We start from the raw sequence: 27937 nt of genomic DNA, 5'->3' as shown, positions 1-27937 counted from the left end.
TTTGAGCATGGCTCACACAGTCCTAGCATGCTAAGGAAACAAAACTTAGGTAATGGTTGTCTGTTGGTTTTGGTGGTTTATTTGGTTGGTTTGAGGTTTATTGTTGGTTTTTTTCAATTGCACTGTCCCTCTACTTTTTAAGCCATTGTCTGATTTTGATCTTATATTACATGACAGCATGAGTATTAAAGATACCAAGTTTCTGCATGTTTTGTGAAACAGCATTTGGAACAAAACCTAGTAATGTCCCAGAGAGGGATATGTGTTCAGTTAGCTTTTGTCCAAGGGACAGTGTCTTGGTTTGAAAAGACAGGTGTCTACTAAGGAAGGCAAGAGCTTCTCTTGAAATGGAAAATGTAAACCCTCTCCCTCCAAATTATTATAATTTTGAAATTAAGGGACTCTCTGGCAAAGATATGGGAATAGGAATAACAATTCTTTACTAGGAAAATTAAAATAAAAATGCAGCAATACAAAAAACCCACTGACACATTCAGAATACCACCTGACACCCTGGTAGTCAGGGCGTTGGTAGCAGTCCCATTAAATGGTGGCTGCAGTCCTTCTGCAGTGACAGGTGTGGTTCTGTTGAAGCAGTGATCCTGTCGAAGGCTAGAGTTTTCCTCTGCAGGTCCAGTGCTGGTGCAGAATGGGCCTGATCTTCCTCTGGGAATCCAGTGGAAAAAAGCTCTCCTGGTGTTCCAAATCTCAGATTTTATCCAGGTAGGAATGCTTTGCTCCTCCCCCTAGGCAGAGTATCTCACAATGGGATGATGTGATTTTATCAGTCATACTGTGAGACTCAGTGGACCACTGACAGAAGGTATCTCCCTGGACTGAGGATGGGACAACCTACACATGTAGTTAAGACTTAACTGCAGTCCAGCCCATCCAGAACAGGTAGGGGAGGACTAAACAGAGGAAGGCTTATGGTTGTGAAGGGAGCTGACTCATGGCTTTCAGTGGCTAGAATACAAACTTGGAAGAAATCTGGTTTAATCAGTTCTGTAGTTCTTGGAAAAATTTATTCAAACTTATGATCTTTGATGATTGGAAAGACTGCAGTGTTCTGGCTTTGTATATCACAGAGTATTAATGCTGATATACTGCTAATGACACAAAAGCAGAGTATAAGCTCATGAAAAGCTCCTTCCCTTAAACACAGAAGTATATAAATTCCAGATTTCATCTGTGAGATACAGAGTTGTGCAAATGCAATGGACATTCATGGAACCATCATCTTCATAGGAAGAAGATTTTGTTGAAGGGACAGCTAGCTGTACCATTATCATTATACTAGAAATATATTAGAGATCCTGATATTTGACTGCTTACGTGAAAGTAGCAAACATCTCTAGTATCAATATGTTACACTAGAGTATTAAATTGTACAGAACTGTACAATTGTGGTTTTGAGTACTCAAACTTAAATATCTAGTTTTGGGGGCCTTTTTCATAGAGTAAATAGCTGCCAATTAAGTAAAAATTTGTTATTCACGATGAACAGGAATACTGCTACACAGGCTAAGCCATGTACTTAGAGGTTCACAGCACACCACTCCAATGGCCACAGCACAATTTAAAGCCTTCTTTCTCAAAAGCAAGACAACCCTCATAGGGAGGACACTGTGAAGCTAAATATGAAAAGATCAGAAGCAGTGACACTTTAAAAAAATTCTTTTGAATTTCTTCTTTTCTTGAAGGACCATGTGGGCAAATAGGTCTTCAGTGCATACACCTCAAAGGGGTCAAATTTAAGATCTATACTAGCTACCCAAAAGATGGGAAATACTTAGTGAAAATCTGAGTAATTTTAACTCACTTTTAATCACGTACCCTTATGTGGTGTAAATATTAGTAAGGCAAGATTTCCAGAAACTTAGATATCTGTAGCTGTATCCAAGAATTCAAAACATAATCTATCCATTTGGCATGTTGAACTGTTGAATTAGGCCACAGCTGAAGGGTTTGTGCTCTCTAGGATGTATTAAAAAATACCTGTATGTTTTCTGAAGTATTTGGCAACAGCTGAAATCTTAGGAAATCATAAATCCTAGATAAACTGGGAGACGGTTTTTATGGTATGAATGTGATCCAATAGCCCCCTACTACTTTAAGTGTCCTATGGGGCCCTGTAGAGATCACAGAACCACAGAATCTGCTGAGTTGGAAGGGACCTACCAGGATCATCAAGTCCAACTCCTGGCCCTGCTCAGGGCCATCCCCAAGAGGGACAGCATGTGCCTGAGAGAATTATCCAAATGCTTTCTGAAAGCTGTCAGGCTTGATGACAGCTAATAGAAGGAGGGAATAAAGTTCTGCAGCATTTAATTGTCTACAATACTCCTCTAAAAGTTCAGTTAAACTTAGTTATGACAGTCCCCTTGCATCTAGACAGAAACATTTTAAAAGTTCTTTCTTTAAAGTGGAAATGCCAACAATTGGGCACAAAAATCACAGCCTGGAATGCAGCAGAACCTAACCTCTGCCTAACTAATCCTGCTCTTTTCTAACCTTTTCCTTCATGCATATTCAAAGAACAGAAATCACATGCTTCAAAGTCAAGCCTTTGCAAGATCATGGCTTTTCCTGTGCACAGAACATGCCCTTCCTGCCTGGTGTGCCTGCACAAGGAGGTTATCTATAGAAGCCATTATTATCTTGGTTAACACCACTCCCTCCTGTCATTTAATATTTTAGTGATGTCTTGCTCTATTATTTTTAATCTCATATTGAGTTAGAGATCTAAAAATTAATGGAAAAGCAAACAAATTATACAAAGAAAAGATATCTCAAAGTTTTTCAATATGCAGAATTGTGTTTAGAATTAATGAAATTTAGAAATCAGAGCACATTAATCAATATATCATTGTCAGATCCTAGAAAGCAAAAATGTACTGTGTTATAGTAAACTAAATAATTGTAATACTACATATTACCTAACATTGCTAATCTTCAGATCTTATTTACAGAGATGGTAGAATATTTGAAATGCTTTGGGGGAGACCACATAAGCAAGCAGACAACGCTGAGTCCCTCACTGATGCCTTGCTGACTGTGTTCTCACTGCCCTTGTGCTTAACATTAACTGTTATTCATCATTATTTTAAACACTTGGGTTATGTTATTTATGTGACAGGTCTGTAAATTTTGACAATTCTTGGAATTTTAAAACAAGTCTCAAATAATGAAATATTTCCAATATTAAAAACTCCAGCTGTTCCAATCAGACTCTTAGCTCACAGAAGTGATCCTCAATCCAAAACAGAGCACCAGCGAGTGTTTAAAAATGTCCAAGCAAAGAGACTCTGGAAAGAGTCTTAAATGATACTACAGCAGATGTCTTTTGGAAAGTCCAAGAATTCTCTATCTCATTAATTCAAAAAAACTTTTAGGAGAAACTTGGGACTTTTTCAATGATAGTAATTCAGTCCTCAGCAAGAGTTGCTATGGCACCTCATCCATTTCCCTGGCTGTTGTTGGCCTTGCTGTGAGTTTGTGCATGGGACTGAGCCAAACGTGTTCTCTTGAGCTCATCTGGCTTTGCTGTAGGAGTAGAAAGGACATGACCACCCTGACAGAGTGCAGAAGAAATGAGGATGCCTCAGACCTGCTGGCCCCAGACGTGCTGATGGTTCGGTCTCGATGCCAACAGCTGAAGGCGTAGGCAGTGAAATCGGGGAGAAGCAGCTTCGGGCAGGAGCTCGGCGTGAGGAGTTGCAGCACTTTGAGCTTCAGTGTGGAAAGAGGAACTATGAGACACATCGTTGCTGGTTGCACAACTGAGGCTTGAGTAAAAGGTTTGGAGTCGCTGCTGTGATGAATACGGTCCCCACCTGGATTTTATTTCCTTAGTGCTCACAGAATTGCCCCCTTACCCTGCAGTTTCTCTGTACAGCCAGAGTAGCTGGCTTATATTTTACCTACAAACAGCAGAAGTACAGTTTCCTACGCCAGTTACTGTTGCCGAGCGGCGCAGAGGATGCTGCAGCGAGCCCCTATGTACCCTGCTCCGGCGGCCGCTCTCCATCCCCGGCCGGGGCCCCGGGGGAGCGCGGCCGGCGCGGCCCCGCCCGGAGCGCCTCGGAGGTGCGCGGGGCCGCGCCGCCGTGACGTCGCGACGCGGTTGCCATGGGGACGCCTGGGGTCGTACCTGACGGCTGTCGTGAAGCAGCGGGAGGAAAGCGAGGGAGGAAGAAGGGGGAGCCCAGGCCCAGCCCGGCCCCCCGGCCCGCGGGGAGTTGGCTCCGCGCCGCGCCCCTCCGCCCTCGCCGCATCGCGCTCGGAGGCCGGAGGAGGAGGAGGTGGCGGCGGCGCTGCCGCCTCTGGCTATGTAGGGGCCCCAGAGCGGGCAGATCCGGAGGCCGCTGTCCGCCTCTGGAGCTCGGCGCGGGGCCGGGCCCGGGCCCGAGGCCGGGCCCGGCGGGATGTTTTCCAAGAAGCCGCACGGGGACGTGCGGAAGTCCACGCAGAAGGTGCTGGACACCCGCAAGGACCCACTGACCCGACTCAAGCACCTCCGCGTCCTTATCGGTGAGGCGGCCGGGAGGGGCGAAGGGTCAGCGGGGGCCGCGGGTCCCGGCGTGGGAAAGACCGGGAATTTGGAGGGAGCAGCTGGGGCGGGAGGCGGACTCGGGGCTCGGCCCCGGCGAGAGAACCCACCCGGCGAGCGGGGAAAGACCCGCGCCCGGCGTGGCGGGCCCGGCGAGGCGAGGCTGCAGCGATGTGCCGGGGGCTGCGGGACCCCGCGGGCGCGGCGCGGGATGCTTCTCCCGGCGCTTTTGTACTGACACTGACACGGACGCTTCCGTCTGATCGTGGCATTTCTTTGGGAACTGTGGAAGGAGGCGAAAAAGTGGTGTTCCTCCCGTGTGAATTATTCTCTAGAATACACAAAGTGCTAAGTTGCTGCGCATGAATAAAAGTGGCTGGCGAGCGCAAATGGTGCCTGTAACTCCTGAATCCATTTCCCTTACGATCTTACAGTACCAGTTTATATTTGTGTACATTTTCAAGGTAAGAGCTACACTATTGATTGCTCGCTTGCGTAGATGTGAAGGAGCTTCTATACAGCCAGATTTAAAACACTTTTGGTTTGCTAGTTGGTAAAGGAGGACACACAAGCCCTGAAGGGCTGCTGCAGTTCCTTGTGAGCTGCCATTTAACCTGACCAGTGAATTAGAAATTGTGATTATACGGCATAATTGCCTAATGAAAAAAACCAAGGGGAAGCAAAAACAAACCTAGTTAACCATTTCAAGGTATCTGTTAGTTGCATGTGTTTGTAAAAATCTAAGTCATTGTCATCAAGCTGTCCTTGAAAAAAGAAGCTTGCTCTGGAGTATCTTTTGGGCGCTCCAGTCCTGGGAATGTGTGTGTTGCTTCTGACAGTTTATCAACACGTGAACAGGGCTGGGTCAAGGGCAACTGCATTCCGTGTTTAGCACAGAATGCTGAATGGATTATTTTGGGTTCTGCCCACAGTCTGGTGGTATTTATGTATCTTGTCCTCCAAAGCTGGATTCTTTCTTTTCAAAGGGGAACGGCTATTGCTCCCTTATTTTGTATTGGTGTTTAAAGGAACAGGTGTTCCCATGTTGCACCATCTGCTGCTTCATGAGTTATTTTCTGCAACATAGTAATTATCTAGACTTGAAATGGAGAATAGTTGTGTAGCTATCTAAGCGACTTCAGAAGTCAGATGCATCCCCTTGCCTCACTCAGAATGTACCACTCTTCCCAACTAGCTGTACTGGGCCAGCTGTGGCTTGCTCTGTGTTGGTTTTTAGCTGGGTTGAAAGATAAGCAGAAAAAACATTCTAAAGAAACTAAATACCTCTGAATTCAGATTTCCTGGCTAAAGTATGTTGAATATTTCTAGTTTTGCTTTAGTCTGCAAAACACTCTGATTTTGATCTGTTCTAGATTTTGCATTTATGTTGCTTGCTTGCTTATGTTGCTTATTTACAATGGTTTTTTTTCTTCAGCTTTCTTAATAATTGAATTACTTCTGTAAGTTGCGAGGCATAAGCTATGTCAAGCAGACATTCTTATCTAATCTAAAGTTTCTCTTTACTGGCTGTAGGACAGATTAAATTATCTGGGGATGTTTTCATGTCGTCATCCACCCCCCCCCATTGTGTGTATCTCACCTGTTGAAGCACAGCTCCCACACATCCTTTTTCCAAGTTTGGGAGAACAGTGTGTGAGTGACTGTGTAATTAGGGAAAGGTGTAACAATGGTATTCAGCTTGTCTCTTTTGGATACATCCACAAGATTTTGTCATTATGCAGATATTCTTAGGTGCATGTAATACGAAAACAAGGCCTTTTTTAGAGCAGAAGAGTAAGGTATTTCCATACATTTTCCCACTGTAGAGCACAAGAAGTGACCATTCCCCTAGAATAATAATTGCCATATTTCCCATGTGTCCAGGAGAGCCATGTTAGCTATTGCCAACAGACTGTCTGAGGGGATAAGGCAGGAAATCTCAGGTCAGCTGTGTTCAGCATCTTCCTGAAGGAAACATTTATTGCTCTTAGCCTCTGCACGCAGGAGACTGGAAGACTATCCAGAAGAGAATTTTCTGCAGTTTCATGTCCAGGAGAAGGGAGAGAATTTTCTCTTGTTCTTTAATGTAGAATACTTTCAGTAGGCCTTCAAAGCGTATTGGACCAGAGTTTGTTTTTTCAGGTTTTTTTGCTGTACATTTTAGTCTTTGGTCAACTACAAAAAACAAGTATGGCCTTAGTTTCATGGTTAAGACTTGAGAGGAAGAAAGGGAGTATTAGTTCGTTTTCCTGCTATTTTATCAAGGCATCCAAAGCAGCAGTTTTCCAGTAAGCCAAAATAATAGAAGAGTCATGAATAGAGGTACCTGCTTGTGAAGTATGGACTGATGGCTGTCTGCTAGCCAAAGAGAAATCTCAAAAATTTAATTATGGTACAAGACTGAGAGTTGCATCCTCCAAGGCAATAGTGTAAGTCAGGCACCATATAATCTAAAAATATTTAAATTATTACAATGCCACTTTTGGTAAGGATCAGAAGAGACTGAACAATATCAAGCACCTAATATGGAGCTAAATGAATCAATAGCACAAAGGCCTGTGACTGTTATTTTTAACAAATTAAGAGTAGTGTTCATTAGATGGAATCTTTTAAATGTCTTTTACAAAATAACTTAGAGTGCAGTGATTTGTATTCTTTTAGGAAAGTATCCTGTCATTGGTACAACTCAGGTTGAATTTAGTAAAAAATGCAAATGAGTCTGCATAAGGATATATAGAAAATTTTGTATCTTTTGTGAAGCAGTGACATACCATTTTATCAAATACCATTGCAGCTTTAGGAGTCTGATTGCTATAGTCAGTGTATAGAAGATTTAGACATGGGAATGACTCAGATGAGAGTAAAACTTTATTATGAAAAGACACTGGAAGCTTTAATTCCTTTGTACAGGGACAGAGGGTGAAAAGTGCGTAAACATATATGAGAAAGTCTAGGAATTAACATCTATTAAGGCCTACCAAATCTGAAATTACAATAAATGATTTTTGTCTTGGGAAGCTCTTGAATGCTAGGCTAGTGATCAGTTATAGGAATGCTGGGGAGAAGTGCATTTCTTGTGGTTTGGGTTTTGGGGTTTTTTTTTGTTTTGTTTTTTTTGGGTTTTTTTGGTGGTGGTGTTGTTTTTCTGGGTTTGTTTTTGTTTTTGTTTTTTTTTTTCTGAAACTCTTTAGTAGATAACTGCTCTTTGCCGCTTCAGGCCAGTGTCCTGTGTCTGGTTCTCTGATCTGGTTCAGTTTGGCTCCATTCATCCTTTTTTTGTAATTTGGGAACCAGAGAAAATTCTGTGAAATTCAGGTGACTAAATCAGAATTGGTTAAATTATTTTTAAATACAATATGTGACACATTTATGCATGTCACAGGTATAAGGTTTTTTTAGTAGAAGTTAAAGCCTTTAGGAGACCTCTAAGTAGTAAGAAATATTATTCTTGCTTAGAAATGCTAAGAAGAATTGTAAAGATTGAAGTCTCGTATCTTGGGACTTAGCAGCGTGTGAGCAAAGGTAATCTGCCTTTCATTGTTATGTTGCTGCAGTATATTTCTTGAAGCAAATGTAACTCTCTGGTTTCATAGATTTTATTCTTTTGAGATGTATTCCTTTCTTCCCGTAGGGAAGTGTTTACCCTACCCTGCTCCATTGGTTTTTTTCTTCTCAGTTCTGGGAAGTGCCTGAGAGTCCCATACAGTTCCCTGGTGCTGATTTGGTCAATGTCTGAGTTTTTAGCAAACTGCTCTGCTGTCTTGTCTTCCTGTATGCTGGAAATGCTGTGACAGCTGTGTTTGCTGTGTGTGACTGCAGTAGTTGGAGCATCCGAACCTTGAGAGGGAATGTTGAACGAGATTCCCTTGGGGTCTGTGTGGCAGCAGCGGGGCCTTGCTGGAAGGAAGGCTGCACTGCTGCAGGTGTGATCACTGAGGCTTCTCTAGCTTGGAAGGGAGGCACACTGTGTACCTTACAGGGTTAGGTATTGCCTGTACAATGATTTTCCAGAAAAAATATTTCTACATATGTATATATATTTTTAGCAATCCCCAGTCAATTAGCAGCTAATTGCAATTTTTAGGGTCATTGAAGTGGAAATAATATTGGATTATTCTTATATATATTTACTGTTTCATTAGACTTCAACATCAAACTAAAAATCTATGATTTTTAAATGGTAATTATACAAGTTTATGCTAGTAATCTTTCAAGCTTCAGATCTTGGTTTATATGTCCTTTTGCTAAAACAGTGCTTTAAGCATTCTATAAATAATTAAGACAGCTAGGTAGGTTACCCTTCATAAGGTCATACATTAACAATATTGACTTTTCATTTTGATATTAGATAAGTTGGTGTTTGTCTAAACCTGTAGAATTTGAAGGTTAAGTCTGAATTTGGAAATGTATGCATTTTTTAAAAAAGCTAAAATCTCTAATTATTTAATGATTTCTGTAAAATTCTACTCTGTGCAAGTAAATCAAATGAATCTATGGGTTTAAAATTTTCTTATAGAGCTGAATTCTTAAGATACTTGCTTTCTTGTTATGTTGGGTTTTTTCCCTTTTCTTTTTTCACTTTTTTTGTTGAGTAGAAATTACAGGTTTGTAATCTGTTAATCCAGAGTGAAGAAAAAAGAAAATATGTTGTTTCTCATGAATTATTTTATTTGCATGTGATATTTAAAACTATACTTCTTTTATCTCTGGAACCATGGAGAGAATACTTGCAAAATGCAAGAGGACAGAGTATCTAAAGTGTGGGGAGTTTATGTTATTATTTTGTTTTGTTATTCTTGGTGGTTGGTTAGCGCTGGACATCTCATGTAAATAGGCCTTGAAAGGGAAAAGTCAAAGTACCTGGGACAGAATGAAATGGACTGCATTAGACATCCATTCTGATATATTGTTTAATATTAAACAATACACTTAAACAGAGATTGCATTCATTTAAAGGGATTTTAATTTAAGAAATCTATTTCACTGGCAGTTAGCCCTAATGCTTCAGCTGGATGGCATTCATTGGTGTTGCACATCATCAACTTCAGTCATAAATGAAAAATGTTCTATCATTGTTAAATGAAAGCAAATGGGGAGCTACAATAAAAGTAGCTGCCTGGAGTTTTGGTGGATGTGCGAAGATTTTTGGTTTTTTGCAAGAGTTGTAGATTTTTTTTTTCTTTCCTGGTTATTCTATCTTCAGAGAACATGTCACTGCTCATGTAACTCGGGGATCTGGATGTGGATTGCATGCAGTGTAAGGGCTCGGGCTTCATGTTCTGGCACTCTTGACTTAACCCTGAACAAGTTATGTTTTGGTCAGGAGCAGAGGGGGAAGATTTACTCTGCTTTAGTATTTTGGCTAATGTTACACTCGACTTGCAGAGTTCAGCAGTGGCCAGGGCTGCTGAATTGCAAGGCTGAGGGCTGGAGCCAGATCAAAGCCCCAGGCTAGACAAAAGGGAGGCTCTGACCACTTGGTTGCAAAGGAAAGGTCTGTGTGGGTTTAGCTTTGACAGTTCAGAATGAAAATACGTGCATTACTATGGAAGTGTTTGAAGTTGCTTAAATAAAAGCTTAAGTTCTGGAACTCGTGTGAATTGTTGTGGGAGTAATTCTTGAGAGTTCTCTAGTGTAACTCAGAATCTGCAAGCACCATTAGAGAATTCCCTTGGAAAGCTGGCAGCTGCTTCTGCTCATTCCTGTAGGGCACTGGTGTTGTACCAGTCTGTATGCAGATGATGTTCTTTGGTTCTGTTAACCTGCTTATTCATTTGTGATTTTTTTTTTTTCATTTGTATCTAAAAGATTGTGATCTGGACTTCAGATTTGTCTGATGCAAAATAGAAGTCCATTAGAAGATTTCTTTAAGTTATATTCCTTTTTCAGTACCAAAACCTTCAAGAATATTTCCTTTGACAAAATTACCTTTTTTAAAAAAATGGTTTTGCTAAATAGCTGTTGGTTAGATCTGAAACAGTAAGGGCTAATGTAAAGCCTTTGTGTAATAGATTTGCTTTTGTGGTCTGTTATCAGTGCTCTTTCACTTTCACAGTTTGTTAACTATGCCAGAGCCACCAGTTAGCTCCCCAGGTTTTCCACTTAACCTTTCTCAGTTACATGCTTTTCTATTTGGGACAGTCCCTATGTAACCAAATCTCTCTACTGTTTTGCTCTAAAGAAACCCTTAAATATTTCAGCGTGGAGAATTAAGAATTAATAAGTTTAATTATCCATTGAGAACATGGAAACCTTTGCTTTCTGGTGGCACCAGTTTGTTACAGGAGTTGATACTGACCGTGTCAGTCCATAGCAGGCCTCTGCTTTACAGAAATAGATCCTGAATTCTGGACATCTTCCAGGTCATTGTTTGCTGCAGTTGTCAGTTTGGGTTTTGGTAAGGGCGAGGGAAAGTGACTTAAAAGCCAGCAAGTCTTGGAATTAGACAGGATAATGTTTTTACTATACTAAGTGCTCTGACAATTTTACTTATAAACATAGTATTACATTCTAAAACTCGTAAAATAGAACATAAAATTAGCCACAACCTAATCTGTAATGATACAGACTGTTTTCTTTCATTTCTGCAATGCAGTGTGAACTGATGGAAGTTCTTTTCAGAACAGTTTAAATATATGTCTAAAATCTGTTTTGGCAGGGTTTGTTTTGTTTTAGGGAGAAAATGACACATAAGCACAAAGAGACACAATACTGTGTGAAATTAAAATATTGTAAAGCAAGTAAGCTAGTACTTTTCTGCAAAGGACACAACTTTAAAGGGAAACAATTAAAATATCAAACTTAAAACAAACCCTGCCAAAACAAAAGAAAAAAAAAAAGCACCCTTGAACACAGAGTTAGTATGGAGATCAGATTTGTACCAGTTTTTAAATTAGAGAAAAATATTAAGGAAAAAACAGCAAAGATCCATGTTTCTTGCTGTTGTAAAGCATGAAGAAAACTGCATTTTCTTGACAAACAGCTTTCATGAACTGCTGAAAAACTGGATTTTAGTGTACTGAACCTATGCTTTGTACAGTAGAAACTTCAGTTTTTACCTCTCTTTGGAATACAGTAGTATCCCATTTTTCCCTTTCAAATTCTGAGGCACTTTTCCAACTACATCAAATGATGCCAGGTCTATTTCTGAGTCCTTCCCTCCTCCCAGTCTGGACATAGAAGCAAGAACACAAGGAGTACATTAGTTTGTGTTAGTTACGTGATCTGTGGTAGAAGAATATAAAGTTAGTTTGTTTAAAATTAAAAAGAAGGAATGCACTGGAAGTTGTAGAGGAAAGCCTGTTTCTCTTTAATCCCACTTCACATAAAAAAAAAGGCTATGTCTCTCTTCTTAAAAAGACAAAATACTTAATTAGCCAAAGCAGAGGAGCAACTTCCTGCAAATTCTCAGTTCAGGGCTGTCTGAAAAGGATATGCTGCTTGTAGAGGAAATGACTTTTACCTCTATGCAACATGCATGATACTTTGAGCATAGAGAAGAGACAGTGAGATGGTGTTGGAGAAAATGGTTATGACATGAGAATTGAGGAGCTGTTTGTTTAGCTGATAGCAAGGACAGAGGTAAACTGAATATTTTAGAGACATTAGGAAATTGTTAATTAAGGAAGGAAGGTATAACAGCAGCATATAACTGGAAGTTTAATGGTACAGTAATCAAGGAGAGCAGTATTCACTCCATGCATTAGTTGTGTGGATTGTGTTCAGTGTAGACAAAGCTGTGAAATGGAGTGATGTGGCCAGATCAAGCCCTCTTAAGGTCTATGTAATTATCTTCATGCTGTATCTGCTATTTTTTTGCCCTTTTCCTTCTTGCCATAATTCATGTCAGGGTATTAATAATGAATTTCATACTTCTCAACAAATGCAAGGTTCCAAATTTCTGTACCAGCAGCATACTGAATCACTGTAGGTGTCCTTTGATGATGAACAGATGTTCCCTTTTGCTGTAGGTGGCAAGCCTGTCAGATGAACAACTGTTTTCCCTCCCTGAGGATGAAAGCTGGTTTTCAGCATTAACAAAAGGAGTCAGTGGGTTTTTAAAAAAGTATTATTTTCAATTAATAAAATAATAAAATTCCCATTGAATAAAATGTAATATTTTCTTCCATCTGAAACAATAGTATTTACTACAGAATACAGTTGTTGTTAAATGGTTTCAATTTTAAAAACTTGCCTTTGATTTTGCTATCAAGTGTGATCTTAGAAAGGAATCAGAGTGAAATGCATTTGCTATAGGAATTGCAAAGTCAAGGAATTTTTTACTCTCTTCTTACTCTTGCAAGCTCTAACTGTATTTTGAACGTATATTTTTAATGTTAATTGGGTGTTAGTGGTAATAATACAGGTCTACCACTGCTCCTTTAAGCATTTTTTGAGGTGTTTGACACATTTTTCTTAAATAAATACAAAATAACAAAAAATTTAAAAAAGGACAAACTTCTGAAATTCCACTTCACCTTCACTGAAAGGCAGAATGTCTTACCACAGTACCAGTTGTGCATATGCAATTATGTGGTAAAATGACAATCACTGTTCAGCTGGTTATGTAGAAAAGCCTTCAGTTTGTTGTCTGAAGAATTTAGGAATAGTGTCTCCAAAAATTACTGACTGTTATGTTGAGTGTTTAAAAGAATACATCAGTTTAGGCATTTGGGATTTTTCTGTTGGTCTGCTTCAGAGCTGACCCATGTCTGAGGAAAGAATGAGGGCCTGTTTCAGGAAACGAAGCATTTAACATGCCTGCAAAAATGCAGCATTGCTGTGTTTTGATTGGAAGAGACCCTGTTTAACTGCTTCCTATCCCTTCAGTATTTGGAACTAGTATTTTCTGCACCTTTGCATTGAGTGAGCCATTCCACTGCTGTCTACATGCAATCCCTGTACAGTCCTATAAACATATGGACCACAAAATATCTTCTGTCACCCTTCTTTCTCCTGAAAGCCTCAATCCTTGCTTTCTTTTTTTTTCTTTAATCCTTCCATCTCAAACTCTTGATTTTTCTTCTAGTATTTTCTTGTCCCTAGCCTAGGACTCACTTAAAGCTCTGCCCATGAGTGGAAGTGGTTGTAATAGTTGTGCCTATGCTCTAGTCGCAGCTCTATTTGGTGTGCATTTCCCTGATCAACTCAAAATCATCGTTCAGCTTGTTTGAAGTGGAATTGGCTTTTGTTGTCCTTTAACATTTGCATTTCTAATGTTCAGCTACTGATCTGTAGGTGGTGTGGCAATTTCTGATCTGTAGGTGGTGTGGCAATTTCTGCAATCCCGGCGTTTGGTAAGCCTTTGGATGGTCAGGAACATGCTTGCTGCTCTGGACCACTGTTTATTCCAGCTGAGCTGCCTTCCTTAAGAGTTGATCTTGGATGCTGATATAGCACTATCTGCTCCAAGAGCACCCTGGCTCTACTATACTCATTATGCAAGATGTTGGCAGAATGCTGTGCTACAGCAAAAGTTAAATCTGTGTTGGAAACGTTTTTAGCAAAATTTGTGTCAAAATTGAGTTAATAGTCCTCTAGAGCTATATAAGAAAACATAACTGAAAATGCGCCATGCTTTTGGCCATCCTTTCAGTTCATTGTTCTTGACTTTATACTCTACCACTTGTATATCCAGTCATGTGAGATGATAAAGATTGATGTCATTCTAAAAAGGGTTAAAAAACTCTGTGGTCCAATACAGAATTAGAAGGAGCTTTTTAGAAGCATCTACAGTGAAAGAAAGTGTTTCAGTGTATACAGCTGGTGAATGGGTATAAAGGTTTTGTTTGCCTCACCTTCATGTTTTGCTTTTGTTTGCTACACATCAGTATTCTGAAAGAGGAGCATTTTGTCATTTAAAATGCTGTCTTCCTGTTCCTCTGTGCTTCCATGGTATTGTTTTGTCCACCAAGTTTCTCAAGTCGTATGTAGTTGAATAACAGGACAGGGAGTGTCTAGACAGTTTGTACTAATGCTTGACTGTTTAAAGTGATCACTTTAAAATTAATCTGGATAAATCACTGAGTATTTCTTTATCAGGAATTTGCAGAAAACCATCTAGAGGGTTGTGGGAAGAGAGTCTGAAAAGCTTCCTGGGGTCCACATGAAAGCACATTCCCCTATACTTAGAGTGTTGTTTCTGCCTCAGGGTATCCTTGGGATCCCATCTTCTGATTTCCCTAGACCACACAATCAAAGGAGTGTGAGGGACTGAGCTAGACTAGAAAGTAAAGTGCATCTTGGAACTTGGAGGGAATAAGAAGGCATTGGTGGGAATCCAGTGCTGCTGTTTCCATCCTCCCAGTTTATCTATCTCCAGAGCAGATGTGTTCCTCACTTAACATCTTCCTTCCACTTTCTTTAGGAAGTTTAGTTGTGCTTAGTAATTACAGTTGGAGATTGTGATGGTCTTTCTGTTGTAGAGTTTGGGCAGTGTCACGAGCTTTATTTCTATTAAATTAACAGTTGAAACCAGATTCATCTGTACAGTGCTAGTCCTGATGGAATTAAGGTTCATGACTGGCATTTGTTGGCACTACTGTCATGCCAACAATGGGTGTGCAAGAAGAGGCTTCTTCCCTGTTCTAAAATTCACTAGGCACTTATGGCATGCCATACTGAATTTCTGAATTAGCCTCACAGTAAAGAATGAAAACTTGAATAGTTTCTTTAATTATTTAGTTATTTATTTGAAAAACAATACTTTTTCTTTTAAATATCTTCAGTTCTTACTGCTGGATAATGGTATGTAGTGGTTGACCCTGAATATTTGAAATAAATATAAACAATGTTCTGTTCTGTTTTTCAGATAATGCAGAATCAATTGATCTCAAACAGTTTTTCGACCTACATTTTTCACATATATATTATGTGTTCTTTGAAAACTTTGTGACTATTGAAGTGGGCCTTAAACAAAAAGGTAAGTATTTCAGACAGAACTCTTTTTGTCTTGATGGCCTGTGCCTTTGTTTTGAAGTAAAGCAGGGTGCTATAAATAAAGCTCTGTGTGGTCACAAATTACAACATTAGCCATGCAGAAATATGTCTAAGAACCAACTTTGCAAATGAAGGCAGAGCAATGAGATACGCGCTGAGTGGAGGTGAGCAAAAAGGGTTTGTTCTCCATTGACTGTGTTTGCCCTTTTGCTAAGTGAGGATTCTTAAGGTGTTATACTTTGTATTCTGCAGAATTGTTCTCTAACAAGATATTGTGTAACCTAATCTCTCCCAGTTGTGGATGCCATAATAGGAGGTTATGCAAACTGTAGCTGTATTTCTGGAGTATAATTTTTATTTGCAGAAGCAGTGCAAAGTTATGGTTGTATAAATGCAGGTTTTCATTTTACACGTTTAAGGATTTTTGTTTTGATAATGAAAGTGCATCTTCTATTTATATTTAACTATTTCAACTATTTATTTTTGCAACTAGGTCACAAGTCTCAGAGAGAAGAATTAGATTCTATTCTTTTTATTTTTGAGGTAAGACATTTTGAATATTTTTTTGCTTTAAGTCCTAAAATTCTACAGTTGTCTGTAAATACTTTGCATTTAACTGCATTCCTTCTTACTTTTGCATAGAACTGAATTTATGTGCTTTGTTTTAAAAATAAAGATTTCACTTGCGGTTTTGCAAGATGTCTTAACTGGAAAAAGATGTTTCTGTGTCTCTAGATAGTTGATTACTCTTTGGTGGTGGTATTTCTCCATCATGTGTTATACACATTGAAATTCACAGAAAGGTGATCTCTGTTTAGTCATGATATTTTTGACCTTTTGATTGCATGTTACCTCTGTGAGGTACATGGGTGAATGTGAAAGAGAGCTAGTTCATTTGTTCACTAGTTCCTGCATAAAGGAATATTAGGTAATCTGTGCTTTGGAGGCAGTTGCACAGTGTGCTGGAGGGCCACAGCCAGGAAAAATCAGGTTATTTACAAGTTGCAAAAGCCTCTAGTGTAAATGTTGCAAGTCTTGCATGGTAGATTTGGAATTACTAACTGTGCTCTGTTTCTTGTTTCTGGAGATGACCTACTTGTAGAGGTCTTGTCTTCACTGTTTTGCTGTAGCTCATCATAGCTCATCACCCCTCAGTTGAGAAGGCTGAAGCACATGTTTGCTTGTGCCACAGAGGCAAGTTGGCAGCTGAACATCCTAACTGAAGCCATTAGAAAGGTGGAATAAGTTAATGCAGTCTGTTGTGAAACAGAGCAGCTGAGACAGACACTGATCCCATTCTATTCCCTATGCTGTAAGCAGCAGTGTCCTTCACAGGGGTAGTGGAGCCAGAGGACCTGCAGTAACATCTGAAGTCTCCAGTGCAGGACTTCCAAGCTGTCAGAGCCTTTGGGCTTCTCAGCATTAGGAGTGGGGTCACCTTGAAAGGACAACAATGCTTCCAAAGAAAGCATTATGGGAATTTTCTAAGTTGATGCTTCAGCTTCTGATCTGTGGCCTTGTGAAAGGGCCGTTTGGTCTTCCAAGGTGATATCTGCAACATACATCCTTGGGTTCTGTTTTTTATAGAAAATTTTACAACTCCTTCCTGAAAGGATTCATCAGAGGTGGCAATTTCATAGTATTGGTAAGTTGATTTTCTTTTCCTCTCCCTTTCATTTTACTTTTTATTAGTAGCTACCAATTCATGGCTACTATACCATTCATTTCCTTACAGTTTAAGTGGCTTAACAGGGGTTATGGTCTAGAGAATTTTGCAAGCTAAGTGAAGGAAAATAAAAAAGAAAATAAAAGAAACTGACAAAAAACCCTGCCAATGTAATGAATACTCTTCTGTATAGATTTATATTTGGGAATATGGAAATAGAAGAGTGGCTGAGAAAGAACAAGGACAGGTGAAAAGTTTGAAGTTTTAAATATTTTTTCCTTATTTTCTTTCTCTTAGCAATACATTTAAAAACTGACATGAGATATTTGTAAATGGAGAATGCTGATTTTATGCATTGTGATGACTTGATTTACTTTTAATGTACACATCTCAAAAGTCTTTGGGGAAAAATATTCTATGAGTAGGCTATGAAAGGTGATATTTGATTTTTTTTCCTTCTGGCATTGAGTCAGTTGCTTGAAGGTATCAAGGTCACCAAGATTAAATTGGAGATTGCCAAGGACTTGTTCAAAAGTGGCTATCAAGTCTGACCGAGAACTCTGACATTTTATTTAATATAGAAAGAACAAAAGCAAACAAATTTTTTTTCTCCTTTTTTTTAGGGTTGATTTTAAAGAAGCTTCTTCACACTGGAAATTCATTAAAGGTACTGCAAAAAGTTGCATGCAATTTTGTTTACAATACTTGAAGTACAAATAAGAACATAAGGGCAAATGTTTACAGTAAAAGCCCAGGAATGAGAACCACATCATGACTTGTGTATCATGAAAAAATGATTCCAAATCATCAGCTTTACCTCAGTAAAACTACTCACAGTAGTAATGTGTTTATATAGTGTAGCCAGTGGTTTAAAGGATTTTGCATTATCATAGTAATAAGTACTAACTGTTCATTGTTAGGGCAAGGAAGCTGATTTTGGGGTTCAGACTACCTTGGAAGTGGAAGATTATCTATGCCAGGGAGGCCTGCTGGTGTGTAGAGTAATTTAAATGGTTGGAACAAAACAGCTGCACCACTCCTCTGTAAGCCACCTGCAGGCTTCTCTGGTACTGAAATTCTCCAGTATGAGAGCCAAGAAGGGAGTGCTCTAGGACTCTCTTACCTTTCTTGAAGGCGAAATGGAAGAAGGTAGAATTGGCCCTTCTGATACAGAGAGCTCACTCACTCTGTTGTTATAATTAATGAACATATTTAGAAATTTTATGTCGGTCTTTGTATTTTCTGAAAAATTCATGTGGCATCTTGCAGTGGTGTAGTCAAGCAAGTGATTGGTTTTCCATGTGTTGGTTTTCTATCTCTTCTTTCAGAGAAGCCCCTGTGAGAAATGCTTTGAGGCAAACAGCAGTGAAGGTGCCAGGCTTGCCCTTGCACTTCATCAGGAGCAGCAGATGTGTTAGTTTCACTCTGCTGATTGCTGGGGGTCATACTGTCTATCCTCATTTTTTTTTTATCTCTCCCCTTCTCCTTCTCCCTCCAGGACAAATGGAAATGCATTTGTTTGTTCTGGCACAAAATAACTTATTCCACGTTTTTTCCTTTAAGATACGTCGAGAGGGTGTGCGTCTCTTTCTTTTGTGGCTGCAAGCACTTCAAAATAACTGTAGTAGAGAACAATTATGGATGTTTTCTTGCTTGATTCCTGGATTTTCATCACCACAATCTGAATATGGCCCCCGAACACTAGATAATCTCATTAACCCTCCCCTTAATGTCCAAGAAAGTAAGTAATTTGGTATTATTACTCAATTCTTGACATAATTCAAATCTTGTCACAGACAAGGCAAGTTGAAGTAGCTGACATACATACATACCCAGGGAGATAATGGAGCTGAGATGAGTTTCTTAGCAGTTTGTCAGGTCTCCTTCTGTAACAATTTCTGTCTTTTTTGTTGTTGTTCAGAATTAGTTGTTTTTTGTGGTTATTGGGTTTTTCCCTCCAAGTAGGTTATTGTAGCTTAATGCATAGTGGTGAAAATAAAGTGACCAATTGTGTGTAATTCTTAAAAATTGCAAGAGGATCCTGCATCTGCTGCAAACTTGCACAGGTGAATTCTGCTTGTGTCGAACACTTGCACTGGCTTTGTTCATCCTCCAGGGAGCAGGCTCTGCAAAGATATTTCTGGTGTGGCCTTCAATAGAATGAGAGGTTGTTAGGCCAGGGTGTAAGGACAAATGTGTCTGTGTATGACCAGGTAATTAAAGTTGTGGTATTCTTGCAACTTGGAATCTTAAAAAAGAAACAGACCTTGTAAATTGCAAAACTTGAAGTCTTAAAGGTTTGCATGAGTGGAAAAGCTTGAGCATTCTGAGATGAGGTTTTTATACTTTCTGGGGTTTTGTTTGATTGTTTGTTTTTAATGGTAAGGTCATTATCTTGACACTAATCAATAGAGTGTGGATGATTTTTCTCTTAAGATGATTCTTAGGACAGTTTTTCCTTTGTACACTCTAGTATTGAGTGCCTCCTAACTCAATTTATTCTTGATAGTGGGATTTGAAGCTCATTTATTAGTGATTTGCAATTGGATGGGGTCTTTGAATGTAAGTGCAAACTGTGCATTCAGATAAATGGGACTAAAAACTTGAACACTTTTTCCCCTGAATGTTGTGCTTTGCCTTCTTTCCATCTTCTCTTAGTATTTCAGTATTTTATTGCTTGCAGAGGAAAGCAGTTTCTTCATGACTAGTAATTAAATTTGCTGGAACACAGCAGATGAATTTCATGTCAGGATAGCTCTGCAAAAATTTTGCTACCTACTTAAGCCCTTTTTGGAGTTATCTTGTGAAATTCAGAGTGCAAAGAAATTCAGAGTGCAAAGATTGAAATGTGAACATCTAACTACAGGAACAGGAGAAAAATCAACTCTGAACTAGCTTCACTATCGAGGCAAAGAAGGATACAGATAGTAAAACTTAAAGGAAATGTAACTGATGAACTGCTAAATGGGAAAATGGTGAAAGATAAAAAGATTTGGCATTTGTGTAGCATAAGTGTTACACTATTGTTTGCATAAATTCCAAACAAAATTTTAAAAAATTTGGGTTTGGCAGGTAGGTTCCAAAAGTGCATAGGGATGACCTATTTATTGTCTGTTGTGCTTTTTATATGTGTAAGAAATTAGTTCCATGGTGGTTTAGAAGTTAAAATTTCCTGATTTTCATTAATCTATGGGTGAATTGTTGTACCTGTAATTGTCTCTGCTGCTGCAGTGCATTTCTACTTTCATAACTTTGTAGATGTTTACGCATGAGAAGAAATGGTCTAAATGTTAGATGTACTTCTATTTTTCTTTAAATAGCTCAAGTGACTATAGAAGAAATCACTCCACTTGTTCCTCCACAATCAGGAGATAAAGGACAAGAAGATTTAACAAGCTATTTTTTAGAAGCACTTTTGAAATACATGGTCATTCAGGTACGTTCTGTAGTTTTCAAGCAAACAAGTGTTAAACAATTAACACCTCTTTGTCCTTTACAGTAAGGTTTTTACTTGTAGCACTGCAAATGCATATAAAGATGTTCCGAAGAATCCTTCCTTGCCACTCCCTTTTTTATAAAAAGCAAATTCTTCTAGAAAAATGTTCCCTTGTTTTCTGTGGGAAGATTCCTAGATCTTTTTTGACAGGATCTTCCATCAGATTGTGGCATGGAGGCAAAACAAGACTTCTCAGTCACTTCTAGCAGTACTGATTTCAGTTCCCTTCTCATTCATCTTCCCTTCCCTATCTGGTTGTCTTCAACCAGTGGATCAACTGTGTGCAGAAAATGAAGAGTTGAATGAGTATTTAGTCCATAGTGTGCAAGTTGGACACACCATGTTCTCTTTGACAATTCCATGATCTCAGCCAGTATGGGGCATAGCAACAGCTTCTGTGAGAAACTGTGGCTCAGCTGTTTCACGTTATGTAATTGATTTGCTGGCCAATTAGCACATGCTGCTTCTGAACCTACTGAGCTGTCATGTGCTGCATGACATGGTAGGTGTTGCTGGGTCCTGCCTTCTGGGCCAGACTTGTCCCTCAGAACCTAGCTGGGTACCAATAAGTATTTCTTCACACTTAGGCAGGTTTTACTAGAGAAGATGGACAATGTACAAATATATGTTAGACCATAACATGTGTTAAAGCCATATTTCATGGCTTCCCTTTATCCATCTTTCTCTGAGCGCTTGCCATGCTGGAATAATTTCCAGCCTCATTTTATTGCTTCCAGCATCTCCCACTTTGAATAGAGATCTTCATACTTGTGATCTGTAGGTTAAGCTTAATGCTGGCTATTTACTTTGAGGAAAAATAGCCCTTATATTTTTGAAGACAGCTGCCTTTTCTGTGATAAATTGGTAGTATTATTTCTAAATTCCAATAGGTCATTGAGACAGGTGTCATAGAGCTTATTTACTATGTGAGCGCTGAAGTAGTTCTCTGAAGTCCCTTTAGAGGCCACTGATAATTGCAAGGTTCTTTGATACTAAGTTATGATAAAGGACTTTGTGTCACTAAGTTACATATATATCAGCTAATATGTTGAGTTATATTGGGGGTGAAATATGTGCATATATATTCCACTCTAGACACCTGTTGCCCTGAAAACAGATCATAATAGAACTGTGGCCTTTGAGTAAAAAATGGAGAAGTAGAGGAGAAAGGAAAAAAAAAAAGAAAATTAAGTCTTCCTTTATATTATTTATGATAGACTTGGTAGATTACCTAGCTCTGCAGGCAGATGGATTCTCAGGAGCAAAGATGGAAACTGCATATTGTATTTCTTGAGGAGCAGGTACCATGCTTGGTACTACTTACCATGTAGGAAAACATTTCATAGAGGGGAATGCTTAGCACTCACGATCCAAGTACATTTGTGTAACTCAACTTCAAAGTTGTATCTTCTGCTGCTTGTGGTTGAAAAATTTGTTTGTTTGATGTTGCCAATTAGACAAATGAATCCAAGTACCTATTATAATGACTATATGGACACGTGTTAGTCAAAATGTTTTAAAAGAATTTGTCAAAGAAATCTTTTGAATGGCATGGGTATTCTTTTTTATTAAACATTTTGAAATATAAAAACAGTTTCATTAAAAACAGTCAATTTGGGCATGTTCCCCGCTTTGGCAAGATGACTGCAAAAGCAAGTGTATTTCTGTTGGTTTCAGTATTTTATGTGTTCAAGTTCATTTTAAACCAATATTTTGGAAGAGAACGGTCTTTGTTTCGTTGACATTTCCCAGCTAGTTTCTGTTTCATCTTTTTAAAACTGTTTATTAAAATATATATGATTTTGTTTCAGAGAAATAACTTAAAAAGAGGACATTTCATGAGTTACCTGTTTCTTTTACTTGTAGATATTTACTTTGTCAAAATTCTTGTTTTAAGGTTAAGAGTTTAGAATGGAAGAACAAGGAAAACCAGGAAAAGGGATTTTCATTTTTATTCGCAAATTTTAAGAAATACTACTTACCTTCTATTTTCCCAAACATCTGTAAGGAGACCAGCTTGTATAACCCTATACTTGGTAAGTGTTAACACAGCTGATAAAATCTTTACATTTTATCTAATAGTGATGTTATGATCTGATTAGTGAGAGATGCCTCTGCCCAAATTAAGGTGACAAGACCAAATGCTGGTTCAACAGTACTGACTTTATTTTGTAACATTGACTTCATGGGGAAAGAAAAGACAGAGGGAGAGGGAGAGAGGGAAAAGCAGGGAGAAAGTGTGGAAGTAGAAGCTGGTCACCACCCATGGATCCAGTGGTGTCTTCTTGGGCCTTCTTCACCCTGGGCTTGGTGTTGGGGCGTAGGTCCTGGTTTGTTCATCTGTTAGTAAGTTCTGTGCTGAAAGCGGTGCTGCCTCCACGAGGTATGCTGCTTACAATCAAATCTTTTCAGTATTTATACATTTTAGAAACAAAGGAATTATTGCTAATTGGCAGCAAGTGATACAGTTCTCTTATTAATTGGTATTCCATCTTCTATTGGTTCAATGCATCTTATGCTAATTAGTCTGCTTGTTCAGTCTTTCTCTTCTTTTGGGATGGTGGGTTTCTTAGGTTGGTGATACCCCTGTGGAATTACCTTTTACCCAGCTGGAACTGATTTCATCGGAATTGCTGAGATTGTTCTAATAATTTCTTCCATATCTTCTGCCAAATGTTCTTATGGCTCCTAAATTCTGCATTCTTTGTATCCACTATCAGTAATACATCATTCTTCCTAAGCTTTGTTAACCTCCACCTAGGTCCTAACACTTGGAAAGCAGTTCTGCCTTTATGCAGTCCAGGTTCCAGGTGTCCACGGAGGTGTATTTGGGGGAACTTTGGTGGCCATTGGTGGCCACAGATGCCACCTTCCCATAACTTGGGATGATACTTCTTTGACTGGTGATATGCATATAAGCAGGTGATTCTTGTCACAGTCTGTCACAGAGGGAGTGTGATAACCAGGATGTGCCAACCAGATCTTGCCTCTGTCAGGCCTGGAATTAGCACCTTCCTGTCACAAAGTCCTCCCTTCTGTGGCCTTAGCAATGTTTGAGAAAGGTGATTGTGCTAACTCTAACAAGACAATATAGCAAAGCAGTTTTTGGCTTGAGTCATGTTGCCCATGAAGGGCATTCTCCAAATGTATTTGTCATGAAAGAACGTGTTAAGATTCCTGTTGATGATTTTCAGTTCTTTGTTTGTGGAAGCCTCTGACCCTTTCATTAGAGTCAATCTTGGTCTGTTAACCTGAATGAGGTAAATTAAATGTTCTTGTAAAACCTTTCTCTAATGTAACCATTGCTGGTCTCAGTTGTGCTCTGAAGAGAAACTACTGCTGCCAAAATAAAAGGTGTTAGTGTGCTATTCTTTGGGTGTGTTGGTTTTATCTGTACAGAATCACAGTGTTTGGATTATACAGTGCTTGTTCACATTTTTGATAGGGCAAAGTTAGGTTTTTGTGCGGACTGCATTTTATCAAGAGCTTGCAATAGGAAAACGAAGTTAGGGTTTAGCACAGTCTTCAAAGCTGATGGTGCTAGAATGTATCTTTCCATATAGAGAGTGGAATGTTCAGTGTTTTCTAAGCAAACCTGAGTTTTACTCAGAGTTTTTAGCCCATTTTAGAGCAGAATCTTGTTTGCAAATCTTGATCTTGTACTCTCAGGTTTGCATGCACCCATGCACATGTTGATTGTAGGCCAACAGAGTTCAAACTCCTCTTTGCAAAGCAATACCTTGTACACAGGCTTTAAGTTACCATTTCATCACTTGAGTCATACAGTCACATCACCATTCCTCTTCTCTGTTGATGCAGCATCTCAGAAGGATTCTCCAGAGTAGTGATCTATTCCATATTCTAAAATTAGGCTGTCAGGGAAGTTCGTTGAAAAGATCTTAGCTTCTTCTGGTCCATGTACATTTATTTAGATTTGAGAGATGGTTGTGTCAAAGCCATATTCTCTTGGGAAAGACAAACACTGGGCTTTCTCATCTACAGGAGAAGAACCACTATAAATACAGCCATAAGTAACAGTAGAATAAGAGTTATTGTGCAGATGCTGAAGAGGTTGAGTGATAAAATAGCTACAAGAGGGACAGTAAGCAGTGCTGAGAAAGCAAACCTACTGTTGCTTGATGCTCCAGAACAAGAAATATGGAAATGCTATTTTTCTCTTTCTGTGAAGATCTTGATTGAGTCTTCCATAGAAGTGTTACTATAGTCCTCTGTTTTTCTGTGAATGGTAATCAAGAAACTTCCAAGGCCTTAGTAAAGAAGAGGACAATGGGAAACCAGAAGAAATGTGCACAGATCCCAAGAATTACTGTGAGTGCCTTAGAGTGTGCACAGTGAGCAACTATAATGAGGATTTTTGGAACAATACAGTGATGAAAACAACATAAGCATTGGTAAGTTGAATTTTTTCTCCTCGAAGATGTTCTTCTCTGGCATGCATCTTCCCAACCTATTTGAAAATTATCCTGTGCTTGTGCTTAATTTACAGCCTTGAGGCAGAAGGCAGGGCAAACTTGGGCACTGAGCCTGCTACTAAGAACAGTTCTCATGCTACTGGTGTAATGTGTAATTTAGGAGAAGTGATGAGGTACAAATCAGAACAGTAGTTTCAGTAAGCCAGCATTGATACAGGGCTTTACTGGAGACAGTATGCCGGACTGAGATTTCTTTCCCGATAAGTATGTTGCCTACAGCAACAAGCACCAAGCATTACAGTTACAAGAAGGCTAAGTATTGTGGCTCCTTCAAATTCTTTAGTATTACAGACTTAGAAGAGGAATACAGCATTAGAAAAGCCCGTGAGATTGTTTTTTGAGGAGGGTTGGGGTTTTTTTTAGTTTGGTTTGGTTTTGTTTAGAGGGGTTTTTTTTTTCTTTTTTATGTTTTGATTTGGGGTTTTTTTTTGCCTTAGTGTTTATTTTGTTTGTAAAGTCTTTGTTAAATATCTGTTGAGATTGAGTTAGAAATTGTTCAGTAAGAGCTACAGATATGGCAGTAATATTCCAGTAATATTCCAGTAATATTCTTCTTTTGTCATAGTTATGTGCCTTTCTGTGCCATTTCCAAGCCATTTAGATGGGTTCCTTCATTTACAGGGAGACACTAATGTGGGCTGTTCTACAGCTATCTTTAGCTCTTCATTCCTTATGAACCCTTTATTGTCTTAAAAATTAGGCATGGTCAAAGCTTACAGGTGTGCAGTGTGTTTTTGCTAGCCTGTTCACTTTCTACCCTGTGTATGTCTTCCACCACCTTCAGCTTCTTTTTCTTTTTGTCATCAGCTCACATCAGGTTCTCAGAGGGGGAAGGGTAGGGGGTGGGGAAAGCCCAAAACACAATAGAAAGAAAAAATGGAAAGTTGGGGGAAGGGAATATTTACTCTTGTGCTGTTTGAGTCCCTCTAACAAGCTCTCTTTTGCTTTGGTTTTATGTCTGTGTTCTCATCTGAAGCATTGATACCTTCTTCCAAGATGGACAGAATTTGAAAATACAGGAAGAGCTGGAAGGAGGATACATTTGAGAAGCAGCTGCAGCACATAATGCTGTTGAAACACATTAAAGAAAGAGGATGTTCTGAGAGGCTATCATCAAACAAGGAGGAGACAGAGTGCTGCAAAAACATGTTTACTGCATGTTTAGTCCTTCTGAAAATACTGCTAGTACTGCAGCCTTTGTGCTTTGCTGAATGCTAGTAGATACCAGAGAGAACTGACTTTTCCATCTTTAAATGCTGTGCTACCAGGCATTTACTTCATTTTTCACAGATTGTACTGTTACACATGCTTGTTTAAGATATCTTAATTTTTAATTTTCTTACTTACCTGCTGCTTTCCACAGAATGAAAACAATGTACTGGAGTTTTATTATTTGCAGTAAATAAACCATTTGTAAACTTGTCAAAGAGTATTCTGTGTGTTTGTTATGTACTTAGGTACATGGTACGCAGGAATCATGGGTTTTTTCCTTTAAAAATAATGCTTTCACTGAAAAGTGTGGATATAGTTTTGAAGTTCTTACAGGAAACATTCCTCAGTTTAGCAGCATCATGATGGGTCTATCACTGCTTATGTATGTGGCTTTTGAAATGCCACTGAGATAGACCAGTGTGGATATCCTCAGTGCCGGTGCTGGATCTTGTGTATTTGTAATAGTAACAGGGAAATCTAATAGTAACGGAAATCTGCAGTCTGGCAGACACACTGGTTGCACTTTAGATGCCTTAAAAAGGCAGTCATAATATAATTGCTTAGACAACAGTTGATTATTTCTTCACTGCTGTCCAGATTTGTCCCTCTTGGATTCTAACATTATAAACTGGCAAAGTTACACAGGATCCTTTAAAATGTCTCTTGACTTTGCTTTAGGAAGATACAGTCAGGCAATACCTTTGTATTGTTCAGTGTAACTTTTTAAATTCTTCTTTGACTCAGCATAAGTATCCTTTAACTGCTTTCTGGTTGGCCTGTAAAACCATGGAAAACTTCTCCCTTTGTTTATGTACTGCAGGCTACAGAAGAGTTAAGGCAGTGCTGACATAACCATTCTGTTCAATCTGTATATGGATAGGACCATGATTTTTCCATGCTTCCATCTTTTTGCTAGGTTTTGGTGTTTTGTTTTTTGGTTTTTTTTTGGGGTTTTTTTTTGGTTTTTTTTTTTTTTTTTTTTTTGGTTTGTTTGGATTTTTATTTGTTTTAGAGTTTCCTGGGGTTTTTTTTGCTGTCACTAGATAGAGATCATGGTACTGAAACACTAGCATCAGGGTGTCCTGACAGCACATATTATAATCAGTCCTCACACAAATGTTTGTCTTTTTGTATTGGAGTGTATCTCATATTTGCCCCTGTAGGACTAGGACTATGGTGGGTTGGCATACCACTTTCAGAGAAATGTCATTTGCACATGAAAGTATCATTGCTGCTTCAGGTTGATGATGGTAATGCAGAACTATTCTGCACCATATCTTGGGCTGTAAAACCCAGAAATGCCATTTTGCAGTGTTAAGTCACAGAAAAATGCACAATTAAAAAATGCTATCCGTGTGTTCCCCCATGTTTGTAGTGCTTTTACCACATATGTTCATTCCATCCACATTGAGTTAAGTACTGTCATGTTTTCTCTGAAGCAGATTCAGGAGTACTGATGATTCTAGCGCAGTAGAGAACCAGAAAGGCTAAACAGTTCTGAACCATCATGGGATGATGAAAATGGAGTTGTCAGTTCTATCACAGTTCCTGCCAGCTGATGTCCCCCTAAGCATCCTTCA

General features: G+C 39.0%; 1 protein-coding gene across 8 annotated transcripts in view; it reads left to right on the top strand.

Annotated features, from left to right (window-relative positions):
• The first annotated feature begins 4209 nt into the window (after window positions 1-4209).
• RALGAPA1 (Ral GTPase activating protein catalytic subunit alpha 1) overlaps window positions 4210-27937 on the top strand; it is a 132364-nt gene continuing 108636 nt past the window's right edge. For 4 of the 8 annotated variants that reach the window (XM_066553058.1, XM_066553053.1, XM_066553054.1 and 1 more), the window contains exons 1-8: window positions 4212-4533; window positions 15363-15473; window positions 15984-16033; window positions 17078-17135; window positions 17780-17823; window positions 18720-18897; window positions 20477-20592; window positions 22550-22688. In XM_066553058.1, the coding sequence (XP_066409155.1) occupies window positions 4428-4533; window positions 15363-15473; window positions 15984-16033; window positions 17078-17135; window positions 17780-17823; window positions 18720-18897; window positions 20477-20592; window positions 22550-22688 (802 nt within the window). In that variant the 5' untranslated portion in view covers window positions 4212-4427. Of the gene's footprint in view, window positions 4534-15362; window positions 15474-15983; window positions 16034-17077; window positions 17136-17779; window positions 17824-18719; window positions 18898-20476; window positions 20593-22549; window positions 22689-27937 lie in introns of all 8 variants that reach the window. The other 4 variants (XM_066553056.1, XM_066553051.1, XM_066553055.1 and 1 more) reach the window with 3 other exon arrangements.

The sequence above is a fragment of the Molothrus aeneus genome, chromosome 6 (assembly GCF_037042795.1).
Source record: "Molothrus aeneus isolate 106 chromosome 6, BPBGC_Maene_1.0, whole genome shotgun sequence".
Lineage (NCBI taxonomy): Eukaryota > Metazoa > Chordata > Aves > Passeriformes > Icteridae > Molothrus > Molothrus aeneus.
The sequence above is the reverse complement of the archived record's forward strand: the minus strand, read 5'-3'. Positions and strand labels throughout refer to the sequence as shown.